Source organism: Scyliorhinus canicula, chromosome 7 (genome assembly GCF_902713615.1).
Source record: "Scyliorhinus canicula chromosome 7, sScyCan1.1, whole genome shotgun sequence".
Lineage (NCBI taxonomy): Eukaryota > Metazoa > Chordata > Chondrichthyes > Carcharhiniformes > Scyliorhinidae > Scyliorhinus > Scyliorhinus canicula.
Window position 1 is genome coordinate 135734236 of NC_052152.1, and position 14098 is coordinate 135748333.

The 14098-nt window shown below is 49.3% G+C and overlaps 1 protein-coding gene across 1 annotated transcript in view; it reads left to right on the forward strand.

Annotated features, from left to right (window-relative positions):
- LOC119969406 (tumor necrosis factor receptor superfamily member 5-like) overlaps positions 1-3979 on the forward strand; it is a 36935-nt gene extending 32956 nt beyond the window's left edge. Inside the window, exons 8-9 of the mRNA XM_038803023.1 lie at positions 1624-1661; positions 2950-3979. Coding sequence (XP_038658951.1) covers positions 1624-1661; positions 2950-3075 — 164 coding nt within the window. The 3' untranslated portion in view covers positions 3076-3979. The remainder of the gene's footprint in view (positions 1-1623; positions 1662-2949) is intronic.
- Positions 3980-14098: the final 10119 nt, after the last annotated feature.

Sequence of the window (14098 nt, forward strand, 5' to 3'; positions counted from 1 at the left end):
GTGCAAGGGGCTGGGTGCAGGGGGCTGGGTGCAGGGGGCTAGGTGCAGGGGGCGGGTGCAGGGGGCTGGGTGCAAGGGGGCTGGGTGCAAGGGGCTGGTTGCAGGGGGCTAGGTGCAGGGGGTGGGTGCAGGGGGCTAGGTGCAGGGGGCGGGTGCAGGGGGCGGGTGCAGGGGGCTGGGTGCAAGGTGCAGGGGGCTGGGTGCAGGTGCACGGGGCGGGTGCAGGGGGCTGGGTGCGGGGGGCTAGGTGCAGGGGGCTGGGTGCAGGTGCAGGGGGCGGGTGCAGGGGGCTGGGTGCAAGGGGGCTGGGTGCAGGTGCAGGGGGTGGGTGCAGGGGGCTGGGTGCAAGGGTGCTGGGTTCAGGTGCAGGGGGCGGGTGCAGGGGGCTGGGAACAAGGGGCTGGGTGCAAGGTGCAGGGGGATGGGTGCAGGTGCAGGGGGCGGGTGCAGGGGGCTGGGTGCAAGGGGGCTGGGTGCAACAGGCTGGGTGCAGCAGGCTGGGTGCAGGGGGCAGGATGGGGGGGGGGCTGGTTGCAGGGGGCCGGGTGCAGGGGGGCAGGTGCACGGGCCTGGGTGCAGGGGGCTGGGTGCAGGGGGTTGGGTGTAAGGTTCGGGGGGCTGGGTACAGGGGCTGGGTGCAGGGGGCTGGGTGCGGGGGGCTGGGTGCAGGGGCTGGGTGCGGGGGGCTGGGTGTAAGGTGTGGGGGGCTGGGTGCGGGGGCTGGGTGCATGGTGAAGGGGGCTGGGTGCAGGGGGCTGGGTGCGGGGGGCTGGGTGCATGGTGAAGGGACCTAGGTGCAGGTGGCTGGGTGCAGGGGGCTAGGTGCAGGGGGCGGGTGCAGGGGGCGGGTGCAGGGGGCTGGGTGCAAGGTGCAGGGGGCTGGGTGCAGGTGCACGGGGCGGGTGCAGGGGGCTGGGTGCGGGGGGCTGGGTGCAGGGGCTAGGTGCAAGGTGCAGGGGGCTGGGTGCAGGTGCAGGGGGCGGGTGCAGGGGGCTGGGTGCAAGGGGGCTGGGTGCAGGTGCAGGGGGTGGGTGCAGGGGGCTGGGTGCAAGGGTGCTGGGTGCAAGGGTGCTGGGTTCAGGTGCAGGGGGCGGGTGCAGGGGGCTGGGAGCAAGGGGCTGGGTGCAAGGTGCAGGGGACTGGGTGCAGGTGCAGGGGGCGGGTGCAGGAGGCTGGGTGCAAGGGGGCTGGGTGCAGCAGGCTGGGTGCAAGGGGGCTGGGTGCAGCAGGCTGGGTGCAGGGGGCAGGATGGGGGGGGCTGGTTGCAGGGGGCCGGGTGCAGGGGGGAAGGTGCACGGGGCTGGGTGCAGGGGGCTGGGTGCAGGGGGTTGGGTGTAAGGTGCGGGGGGCTGGGTGCAGGGGCTGGGTGCAGGGGGCTGGTGCGGGGGGCTGGGTGCAGGGGCTGGGTGCGGGGGGCTGGGTGTAAGGTGCGGGGGGCTGGGTGCGGGGGCTGGGTGCATGGTGAAGGGGGCTGGGTGCAGGGGGCTGGGTGCGGGGGGCTGGGTGCGGGGGCTGGGTGCATGGTGAAGGGACCTAGGTGCAGGTGGCTGGGTGCAGGGGGCTGGGTACAGGGGGAAGGGAGCAGTCTTTCCGGTGATTACATTTTCCTCCTCTCTCTTTCAGAAAATCGGATTAAAATAAGGGACTTCATTAACAGGCTGGTAAGTTTGTTTCATTACTGATTTTTGTAGCAATCGGTTTGTCCAACAGGGGCCAGATTTTACATGTGAGCCTGAAAGTGATTTGGAACCAAAATCACTGGGAGGGATCACTGGGAGGGATCACTGAGATGGATCTCTGAGATGGATCTCTGAAATGGATCTCTGAGATGGATCTCTGAGATGGATCACTGAGAGTGATCTCTGAGTGGGATCTCTGAGAGGGATCACTGGGAGGGATCACTGAGATGGATCTCTGAGATGGATCTCTGAGAGGGATCTCTGAGAGGGATCACTGAGAGGGATCACTGAGATGGATCTCTGAGATGGATCTCTGAGAGGGATCTCTGAGAGGGATCACTGAGAGGGATCACTGAGATGGATCTCTGAGATGGATCACTGAGAGTGATCTCTGAGAGGGATTACTGAGAGGGATCACGAGGGATCAGTGAGAATGATCACTGAGAGTGATCACTGAGAGGGATCACTGGGAGGGATCACTGAGAGGGATCACTGAGAGGGATCTCTGAGGGGGATAACTGAGAGGGATATATGAGGGGGATCACTGAGAGGGATCACTGAGATGGATCACTGAGAGGGATCTCTGAGGTGGATCTCTGAGGTGGATGACCGAGAGGGATCTCTGAGAGGGATCTCTGAGGGGATCATTGAGAGGGATCTCTGAGAGGGATCACTGGGGGGATCACTGAGAGGGATCACTGAGAGGGATCTCTGAGAGGGATCTCTGAGAGGGATCACTGAGGGGGATCTCTGAGGTGGATCACTGAGAGGGATCTCTGAGATGGATCAGAGAGGGATCAGAGAGGGATCTCTGAGAGGGATCTCTGAGAGGGATCTCTGAGGGGGATCACTGAGAGGGATCTCTGAGGTGGATCACTGAGAGGGATCTCTGAGAGGGATCAGAGAGGGATCTCTGAGAGAGGGATCTCTGAGAGGGATCACTGAGAGGGATCAAGAGAAGGATCTGGAGAAGGATCTCTGAGAGGGAGCACTGAGAGGGATCAGGGAGGGGGCACTGGTTGCCTGCTCCCCTCTCTAACTCTGTGACACAACCCTCCCTGGGTGGGGTGTGGGGGGAGGGGGAGGGGGGGGGGGGGGGGGGGGGGGGGGAGGTAGTTGGCTGAGACCAGCTGTTGAATCTTGGATATTTCTGGTTGGTCCATTTCCACCGTTACAAACTGACCAATTGCTGTGTTTTGTTTAAATAACAGAGTTGGGTTTCGTATTTATCTTTTCATAAACTGGCAACTTGTTTCTATTTATTTAACAGAAGTGCAAAGAGAAGATTCAAACACCCGTCCAAGTGCGAGAGATGACGGAGAATGGAAACATATTAGCCACGGCTGCAGATGAAGATAAAAGTCCTGAGGATGGGACCGAGCTTCTGGCTGTGTAACATGCAGCTCTAAAGACCATTAAACCCAGCTCCAATGGGAACAGGCAGTGGACATCACCGTGATGCTGACAGATTTATGTTTCATGGGAATTTCCCCGAATTGAGCCTCACTAGGTCATGGTCATAGACCTGCATGAATTTACTAATCCACACATCAAAAGATTTCTGCACTGGTTCAGAACAACTGACACAAGCGTGATGTCTTTGGTGCAGTATTATTCTCTGATTCTATAATAGAAATGATTGAATCTTGCTCAGTGACGGAGCACAGAAATGGCTGCTTGAATTACAGCATGTGGATATCTTACTGACTTTATATAGAGTTGAAAGCTTTTCTGATCTCAGGATTTTGCAGTCAGATTGCAGTTTCCTCCCCCAAGCAGCAAGGCGCGGGGGGGGGGGCACATTCTGCACCATCTCTCCCAGCAGAGTCCAATTGCAGCTCTCGAATCTGGACTGCCAGGAAGCCAACCCATGTTTTGCGGCACCTGCGGTTGTAAAAGCGGCTGAATTCCAACCTCAAGGCTCGGTCTCTGTAAAAGCCTTTGGCAAAATTGAGCAATCGGTGCTCGCCATCATGAGAGTTATGTCTAACTCGTTACCCAGCCGAGATGGAGAACAAGTTTTTTTTCTATTCTCACTCCCGCCAGGCTAAAAATTGAGGACCCCCCCCCCCCAGCCCAGAACCCGCTTTGGGGTCACGTACAATTACGCCCTTGGATTTCTTTACATTGTGTACAATTGACCCTTGTGTATCATTTCAAACGTGTTTTGGTCTCTCCAGTGGTTCTTGTTGGACAATTTTTGATTTTGATAAATGTACAGATGTGGTTAAATGTTGTAAAAAGTAATAAACTGAATAACTGACTCATTTAATGAAGTCAGATTATTTTCTTCAATGCTAGCATGTGGAATGGGGGTTATTGATTGTTATGATGATGATGGGGCGGGGGGGGTGGGGGGGTGGTGAGGCACTGTAAAGACAAGCACTTGATCCAATGGGATGTCTACACTGTTCACCTGCTTTAAGTTTATACGACAGTGATTATCTTCAGAACCGTTTTCCCCTTCCCAATTTTCTCCCTGCTCCTGAAGACCCTGAGTTTTGCTAACCTTTAATTCCATGAAACAAAGAGAAAGACTTAAACAGTGGGCCCCATTTTCCGGGCCTTTCTGCCGGCGGGATCTTTTGGATGCTTCGAAGGCGTCCACCCCGGCAGGATGTGCGAGTCACGCAAAACACTCTAGACATTGGCGGGACTGGACGATCCAGTCGACAGCTAATGGCGAGCCACCTCCGCTGTCGGAAAACATACTGTGTGGGAGGGGGCTCCGAAAACCCCTCCCAGTATCTATCACAAACTGAGAACATCCCAAAGTGCTTCACATCCAATTTCGAAGTGGAAACCACCCACTGTAATTTTCCCACTGCACGGTCCCACTAGCAACAATGATGTTTTTTTTTAAAAAAAGCTTTCATTCATATAGTGCCTTGTTTCTGATCACCCGACTTCTCCAAGCACTTTACAGTCAGTTAAGTACTTTTGAAGTGTGGTCAGAATTGTAAAGTAGGCAATCAATTTTCACACAGCGAATCCCCAACAATTTGACAAAGACCAAACAATCAGTTTGTGTATTGCTAATAGAGGAGTAAACATTGGCCCTGGTATTGGGGGGAAATGCCACAGCTCTTTTCTGAAGTAATGCCTATAGATTTTGTTAGGCCTACCTGAGAGGGCAGGTGAGGCCTCGGTTAAACATTTCTGCCAAAAGATGGATCATGCATCATTTATTTTCACACTACAGCATTATAACAACTGATTTAACCACATACACTGAAATAGAAGCACCACCGTTATTAAATCAGATAAACGTAAAAACTATACAGTGAGGGAGCCACACCAATCAATACCGGTCGGTGACTGTCAGAAGGGATGGAGTTGGTTATAAACAAATGCAGCTAAACTTTACTTTTAAAAGAGATGTCTACCACTATATTATGATGTTTAAATCAAATTAAATCAATGCCGTTCCTGGCGAGTGAAACGCAGCAGGATCTATGTAAGTGCCTACGTGTTGAGCCACGTGCTAACCACTGTGCTATCATGCCGCCCACATTTACAATGATAGACAGACAGAAAAATCTGATGAAAGATCAAGGGGAATTTGCATCTTTGATTTGCCACATATTGAGTTCCTGAGTTCAGCTTTGCCGTTGCAAATGCTTCCTTTATGAGTCTGCTCCGAGGGTCAGCAAGTGCCAGATTGCTTGCCTGCTGTCTCAGCTCAGGGGCAGTGCCCAGTACAGGGAGGATCATGAAAAGGAGCAAAGTGACTGTGTATATATATATATATATATATGTGTATATATACACACATATATATATGAGCCATTTAAATTATCTGTGCACTTCTTGCCCACAGACTTGATTTCCCCTTGATCTTTCATCAGATTTTTCTGTCTGTCTATCATTGTAAATATGGGCGGCATGATAGCACAGTGGTTAACACTGTTGCATTGCAGTGCCAGGGTCCCAGGTTCGATTCCCGGCTTGGGTCACTGACTGTGCGGAGTCTGAATGTTCTCCCTATCTGTGTGGGTTTTCTCCGGGTGCTCCGGTTTCCTCCCACAAGTCCCGAAAGATGTGCTGTTAGGTGAATTGGACATTCTGAATTCTTCCTCAGCGTACCTGAACCGGAATGTGGAGATTGGGGTCTTTTCACAGTAACTTCAATGCAGTGTTCATGTAAGCTTACTTGTGATAATAATGATTATTATTATTAAATTGCTATGTCATTATTTCCAATTCAGTTTTGCTATGTCAACTTCCACAGTAGTTGACGGCTCCAACCACTTCGATACCCTCGAGCGCCTTCGATAGCTCAGATGGTAGAGTGGAGGACTGTAGAAGCCAAACTCCGGAAATCCTTAGGTTGCTCGTTCGATTCCGACTCGAAGAACATTTTCTTTCAGGGGCTGTTTAGCACAGGGTTAAATTGCTGGCTTTGAAAACAGACCAAGCAGGCCAGCAGCACGGTTCCATTCCCGTACCAGCCGCGCCGGAATGTGGCGACTAGGGCCTTTTCACAGTAACTTCATTTGAAGCCTACTCGTGACAATAAGCAATTTTAATTTTTCATTTCATTTCACTAGTTGCTTCTGAGTGGTGCTTCTCCCTATGAAAGAAATCCTTCAGATTGACAAGGCCCAAGAGAGGGGGTGTGCAGAGCACGCAAAACCTAGGGTCATGGGCTCAACTTGCAGCTTTTGCTTTCCCAGCAGCCCCATCCTCCTGCGCAGACGGCCATACTCCAGGTCGCACAGAATGCACATCCAGACTCTGAGCTCTGGCCATTGTCCCATAATTGGACATCCTGCTTCCTAATTGACTGCCTCCAGGAAGATTTACCTGACAGGCATACCAGCGCCAGTGGAACTCACCCATCCTCATCCCTGCCCCCGCACTGCCCCTGCGCCTTGGCCAGCCACCTGCACAGAGCCCATTAGCAACTCAGATAAAGAGGATGAGGTGCTGCAACTGCCTTGGGCTAATGCTAGATGTAGATGAAGTGGATACATGAACATTTGAAAATTGCATTGTTTCCATCTGCACGGGATCAGGTAAATCATGAATAATGACCCCCCCCCCCCCCCACCCAAACTCTCCTGGCAACTCTCGGAAATCACTAAATCCCATTTTTAGCCCAGTTAGTTGGAGGAACAAAATTGAAAAGAATTGATCAGTTTGAAACAGCTGAAGGGGAGAACAATCAGCTTCAATTTCCAAAGGATTACTTAAACTCCACTGACAGGGGCAGCACGGTGGCACAGTGGTTAGCACTGCTGCCACACGGCACCGAGGACCCAGGTTCGATATCGGCCCCGGGTCACCGTCCGTGTGGAGTTTGCACATTCTCCCTGTGTCTGTGTGGGTCTCACCCCCACAACCCAAAGATATGCAGGGTAGATGGATTGGTCACGCTAAATTGCCCCTTAATTGGGAAAAATAATTGGGTCTAAATGTATGAAAAAAAAAGAAAGAAAACTCCTTTGACATTGAAATTGAAAGGAAAGAATTGTTTCATCAGTTAATAGTTATTTACAAAGGTTTACCTTAGTTCTTTAAGTGAAATTTTTGTTTATTATATTGTATAAAAGTTTACATTATAAGGCTGCAACATGGTGATGGTCGACAGTAGTACAGTATTAACAAAGTGCTGGAGGAATTGGGGCAGGGGATGACGAGACTGGGTAAAGTAGGGGGCAGGGTTAAAGATCAGCCACATTCAGGTAGAATAATTTACAAGCCACCAGTGACTTGAACAACGTCAGGACCTGGAACTGGTCCCAGCTTGCAATTCTTTATGAAGTTGAGGAGAGGATGAAATCCCAGGCTGGAAGGCAGCCCGCTTCCGACCCCCACTTCTGTATGAATTCTGCTGAGACCAGCTTGGGGAGACCAGAGCTGAACACAAGGTAGGTATTACTGTAGTTAAATCCAACTCCTTAGCTCAGCTCCAGTCTCTGGTGATCAGGACATGTGACCTTGTTTGTCTCTTTATAGCTCTTCTTGTTAAGCGAAAAGCCAACAAGCGTTTTATTAGCGTCTGTTGCTTTGCACTTTTTGCTGGTCACTTTTTTTAATTGCCCTTTTTAAAATGATCAATTTATGCTTTGACATTGATTTTATATTTGCTCAGAAAATTGCTTATGTTTTCATCATATCTTAGTTTTCTTTCTGAAATTCAGGTTTAATGTCGTGCTAAAGCAGATCTCTGGCAGCTGCTGATGGGTTTCTTGCTGAAAGGAGATGAGCGACTCAAGAGGTCTGATTGCTTCCTGAAGGATAACAAAAGTGGCTATTGTTGCTGCAATGGTAACGAGAAGTGTTGGAAATGTTCAGCATGTCTGGACCCATCTAGGCAGAGGGAAAAAGAGGCCAATGGCCCTTTGTCAGAAGTAGTGCAGACCGTGGACCTGAAGTATTAGCTCTGTTTCTGTCTCCACAGATGCTGCCTGGACTACTGGATATTTCAAGCCTTTTCTGTCTATATTTCAGATTTCTAGCATATGCTGTACTTTTTTCTATTACATGCTCTATGCTGGACATTTGTAAGTGTTGATAGTTTCAATTTAAATTTATAAAATATCACTCAATGCAAAATGTAATTTTTCTGTCAGCAGAACCTACTTTTGTGACTAGAAATAGCACATTTTTATTAATTCAATATGGGATGTTGGTGTCACTGGCCAGACCAGCATTTATTGTCTATCCCTTGTTGCCCTTGAGGAGGTGATGGTGAGGCATCTTCTTCAAATGCTGCAGCCCCTGAGGTGTAGGTACACCCACAGTGCTGTTCGGAAGGGAATTGCAGGATTTTGATCCAGCAACAGTGAAGGAATGGTGGTATATTGCCAAGTCAGGATGGTGAGTAACTTGGAGGGGAACCTCCAGATGGTGGTGCTCTTGCCCTTCCAGATGGTAGTGGTCACGGGTTTGGAAGGTGCTGCCTAAGGAGCATTGGTGAGTTCCTGCAGTGCATCTGGTAGATGATTCACGCGGCTGCCACTGTTTGTCTGTGGCAGAGGGATTGAATGTCTGTGGAAGGGGTAAGAATCAAACAGCCTTGCTTTGTCCAGGATTGTGTTAAGCTTTTGTGTTGTGGAGATGTACTCAGCCAGGCAAGTGGAGAGTACTTCATAAGACTCCTGACTTGAGCCTTGTTGATGCGCAGGCTTTAGCGAGCCAGGAGATGAGTTACTTGTTGCAGGATTCCAAGCCTTTGACCTGCTGTGGTAGTCGCACTATTAATATGGCTAGTCCAGTTCAGTTTCTGGTCAATGGTAACCCCCAGGATATTGATAGTGGGGGATTCAGCAATGGTAATGCCATTGAAGATCAAGGACCAATGGTTAGATCTTATCTTGTTGGGGATGGTCATTGCCTGGCACTTGTGTGGCGCGAATGTTACTTGCCATTTGTCTGCCCAAGCCTGGATATTGTCTTATTGCATTTGGACATGGACTGCTTCAGTATCAGAGTCATGAATGGTACTGAAATTTGTGCAAACATCATCTTCTGACCTTATGACAAGAGAAAGGTCATTGATCAAGTAATGAAGATGGTTGGGCCTATGATACTACCCTGAGCAACCCCAACAGCAATGTCCTGGAGCTGAGATGATTGACCTCCAACTATCTTTCTTTATGAAAGTTATGACTCCAACCAGGGGAGTGTTTTTCCCCTGATTCTCATTGACTCCAGTTTTGCCAGTGTTCCTTGGTGCCTTATATGATCAAATGTTGCCTTGGTGTCAAGGGCAGTCAGTCTTACCTCACCTCTGGCAATCAGCTCTTTTGCCCATGTTTGAACCAAGGCTGTAATGAGGACAGGATCTGAGTGACCCTGGCGGAACACAAACTGAGCATCAATGAGCAGATTATTGCTGAGTAACATACCTTGAGAGTACTGCTGACACCTCCTTTCATCACTTCACTGGCGATTGAGAATAGATTGATGGGATGGTAATTGTGTGAGTTGGATTTGTCTTGTTTCTTGTGTACAGGACACACACGAGCAATTTTCCACATTATTGGGTAGATGCCAGTGTTGTAGCTGTAGTGGAACAGCTTGGCAAGGGGTGCGGCATGTTCTGGAGCACAAAATTTCAGTAATATTACTGGAATATTGTCAGATCCCATAGCCTTTGCAGTATCCAGTGCCTTCAGCCGTTTCTATATATCATGTGCAGTGAATCAAATTGGCTGAAGACTGACATCTATGATGCTGGGGTCCTCCAGAGGAGGTCGAGCTGGATCATCCACTCGGCACTTCTGGATGAAGATTGTTGCGAATGCTTCAGTCTTGTCTTTTGCACTGACATGCTGGGCTCCTCCATCATGCGACTCGGGATATTAGGAGAGCCTCCTCCTCCAGTGAGTTGCTTAATTGTCCACCACCATTCTCGACTGGATGCAGCAGCACCTCAGAGCTTAGATCTAGTCCGTTGGTTGTGAGAATGCTTAGCTCTGTCTATTATTGCTGTCAATAATTCTGTTTGGCACACAAGTAATACTGTGTTGTACCTTCACCAGGTTGACTTATTTTTAGGTATGTCTCCTGTTGCTCCTGGCATGCCCTCCTGCACTATTCATTGAACCAGGGTTTATCCCCTGCATTGGTGGTGATGGTAGAATGAGGGATATACTGGGCCATGAGGTTGCAGATTGTGTTTGAGCACAATTCTGCTGCTGCTGATGGCTCACAACGCCTCATGGAGGCCCAGTCTTGAGGTGCTAGATCTGCTTAAAGTCTATTCCATGATGGTAATAATCATAATCTCTATTTGTGTCACAAGTAGTCTTACATCAACATTGCAATGAAGTTACTGTGAAAAGCCCCTAATCGCCACATTCCGGCTCTTGTTCAGGTACACAGAGGGAGAATTGAGAATGTCCAATTCACATAACAGCATGTCTTTTGGGACTTGTGGGAGGAAACTGGAGTGCCCGGAGGAAACCCGCGCAGACACAGGGAGAACGTACAGTCTCCACACAGACAGTGACCCAAGCCGGGAATTGAACCCGGGTGCCTGGCGCTGTGAAGCAACAGTGCTAACCACTGTGCTACCGTGCTGCCTGACAACACAATGGAGGGTATCCCAATGTGAAGACAGGACTCTGTGTCCACAAGGACTGTGCGGTGGTCAGTCCTAGGCCCTGACACTGTGAGGCAGCAGTGCTAATCACTGCACCATTGTGCCACTGTGTCCTTTAGTACTTGGCCAACTCAGTCTGTGGTGGTGCTACCGGGCCCTCTTGATAATGGACATTGAAGGGCCCCGACCCAGAGTACACCACGGTAGCACAGTGGTTAGCATAGTTGCTTCACAGCTCCAGGGTCCCAGGTTCGATTCCCGGCTGGGTCACTTTCTGTGCGGAGTCTGCACTTCCTTCCCGTGTCTGTGTGGGTTTCCTCTGCGTGCTCCGATTTCCTCCCACAGTCCAAAGGTGTATGGGCTAGGTGGATTGGCCATGCTAAATTGCCCTTATTATCCAAAAAATGTTACGTGGGGGTTACTGGGTTGGGGAAGATACTTGGGGTTCAATAGGGTGCTCATTGTAAGGGCTGGTGCAGTCGATGGGCGAAATGGCCTCCTTCTGCACTCTAAATTCTATACATTCTGTGCCCATGCCACCCTTAGTGCTTACTTTAAATTATGTTCAACATGGAGGAATGGTGATTCATCAGCTGAGGGGAGGACAGTATTTGATAATCAACAGGAGGTTTCCTTACCCATATTTTATCTGGTGCCATGAGCATCCATGGGGATGCTTGATGTTGAGGACTCCCAAGGCATCTCCCTCCCGACTGTTTACTACTGTGCTGCCACCTCTGCCAAATCTGTCCTGCCAGTGGGACAGGACGTACTGTTGCGCGTTCTGGGTGAGTGTGCTTTACACTCAATTTGGCTCTGTTTCATTCCTTAGCTGTGGAGTCGCCAGGTATCGTTAAGATACCGCCACAAGTTTCAAGTTCAAGTTCAAACCAATAACTTCATACACCAGTTAGTAAGTTCAAACGAGACACGTTTATTATAATATAGTAATCTACTAATCATGCATATAAAACTATAAGACTAGGCTAATCCTACCACTAATAGGCCAAATACTTATCTGGATAAGGGGACTGCCGGATCAGGAAACAACAGCCTCTAGCTTTGTCCTGGGTCCGCAGGCTTCGAGTAGTTATGGACTAAAGGGGGTCAGGAGTGTCTACTCTCGTAGCGTGCATTGTATGACACTTACGTGATGGCGGCTACTGTCCAGACCTCTCCTGCTCAAGGTTCGTCTGCTGCAACGGTGTTCTACTGCGAGGGCTGGCTGGTCAAGGAGAGGCTGGCAGAGAGAGAGAGCTGGGGTCGCGGTCTCTGTCTTATACCTCTCTCAGGGTCTCGTGCCCACCTGGGCGGACCCTCTATACACTCGCAATCGATTGGGTCTCTTCCCAATCGATTGATTTGAATTCCCCAATAACGGGGCAGTCCCTCGATCACTGGGCGGTTCTTGGGACTTATTGTTTTGGACTTCTTTTGGCGCCGAGAAGTCTGGCCTTCTATTCAATGTATCGATTTGCGTTAACTTGTTTCCATTGTACCTGGGAATCACCCGGTATCGCCTCATTAGTATGCTAACTCGTTTTCTTTCACAGTGCTGTCTGGTTTCTGCAGCAGTCAGAACTGGCTTCTGCAGCAGTCAGAATACACAAGCGCTTTTGCAAGCTGCTTGCTTTTGCAACATGTCTATTTTCCCTGCATTCCTTGTAATCTTCCATTTTGTGTTGGGCAGTGGCCACCCCAGGTGGCTACAGTACCCAGGAATAGTGATAGTGGTTTCTGGGACATTATCTGTAAGGTATGATTCAGTGAGTATGACTATGTCAGTCTGTCGCTTGACTAGTCTGTGAAACATCTCTCCCCATTTTTGCACAAGCCCCCAGATGTTTGTGAGGAAGACTTTTCAAGGTTGATAGGGTGGTATTTCCATGCCTAGGTCAATGCCAGGTGCTCCGTCCAGATTCATTCCTTTTATTGATTTTGTAGCAGTTGGATAAAACTCTTGCTTGGCCATTTAAGAGTCAAGCTCATTGCTGTGGATCTGGAGACACATGTAGGCCAGATCAGGTAAGGAATGCACGTTTCCTTCCCTAAAGGAAATTTGTGAACCTGATGGATCTTGTTTTACGAGAATCGACAATGGTTTCATCTTTAGACTTTTAATTCCAAATGTTTTATTGAGTTTAAATTGCACCATTTGCCGTGGTGGGATTTGAACCCAGATTGATCTCCAGAGCATTACCCAGAGTCTCTGGATTCGTAATCAAGTGACAATACCATTGCAGCTGAATTGGTTGGTGCCAATTTACTGGAAGGTTTTGCCATTTATAAACATGGAAGTGAAACTAGGAGTCATGCGCTAATCGAATATTTCACTATTAGTTCACAATATTCTCATTTGTACATGGGATTGTTGTTTGTGGCGCTTGTGAGGTTCAGGCCTTTTGCATGTTGCTGCCTGAATATTGCATGGGGCCAGATTCAAAGAAGCAGAGCTGATTGCATAATATAGACTTGCAAGTTGTGTTTAATTGTCTGACAAAGCTGTGGTTGTAGCATGTATCATAATGAAACCCTTGCTTCAAATGGCTTTATAAATAGAGGCTTAGAGTATGAAAACTAAGAAGTTTTGCTGAACCTATATAAAACAGTTCAGCCCCATAGTGACTATGGTTTCCAATTCTGATCACCCAAAGCATGTGAAGGCTTTGTAGAGATTTCAGAGACGATTTACTGGAAAGCTCCAGAGATGAGGGGTTCCAGAGAAACTGCTTTTGTTCTCCTTAGACCCAGGAAGTCTGAGGGAATTTGACGGAGGAGTACAGAATTACAAAGGGTTTCACTGGAATAAATAGAAACTCTTTCCAATGACTGAAGGATCGACAGATGGCCCCAAATTTAACTTGAAGTTAATTGACAAACGAATCAGAGGTGACAGAAGGGAGACCTTTTACCTGAAGGGTGGCGAAGATTTGGAATGCACTCTCTCCCTGATCTTGTGGTGAATACAGACTCGCATTCATATTCAGAAGGAATTCGGATAAATAACAGGAAATAAAGAATTACAGGGAAAATGTGAGAGTTGGGGGCCGGTGGTAGGACTGACTGGGTTTCTCTTTGAAAGACCTCATACACTGGATGGGCTGAATATCCACCTTCTCTACTTCTATGCTGTAGAATCCAAAGCTACTGTGAAGATGCTTGACCAAAGCTGTCAACGGTTGCAGTTGGTAGGGTTGGAAAGGGGGGGGGGGGGGGGGGTGCAGGTTTGAGTTGATGGAATAAGCGCCGCACTCCCTCCGTACTGACCCTCTGACAGTGCGGCACTCCCTCAGTACTGATCCTCTGACAGTGCTGCACTCCCTCAGTACTGACCCTCTGACACGCAGCACTCACTCAATACTAA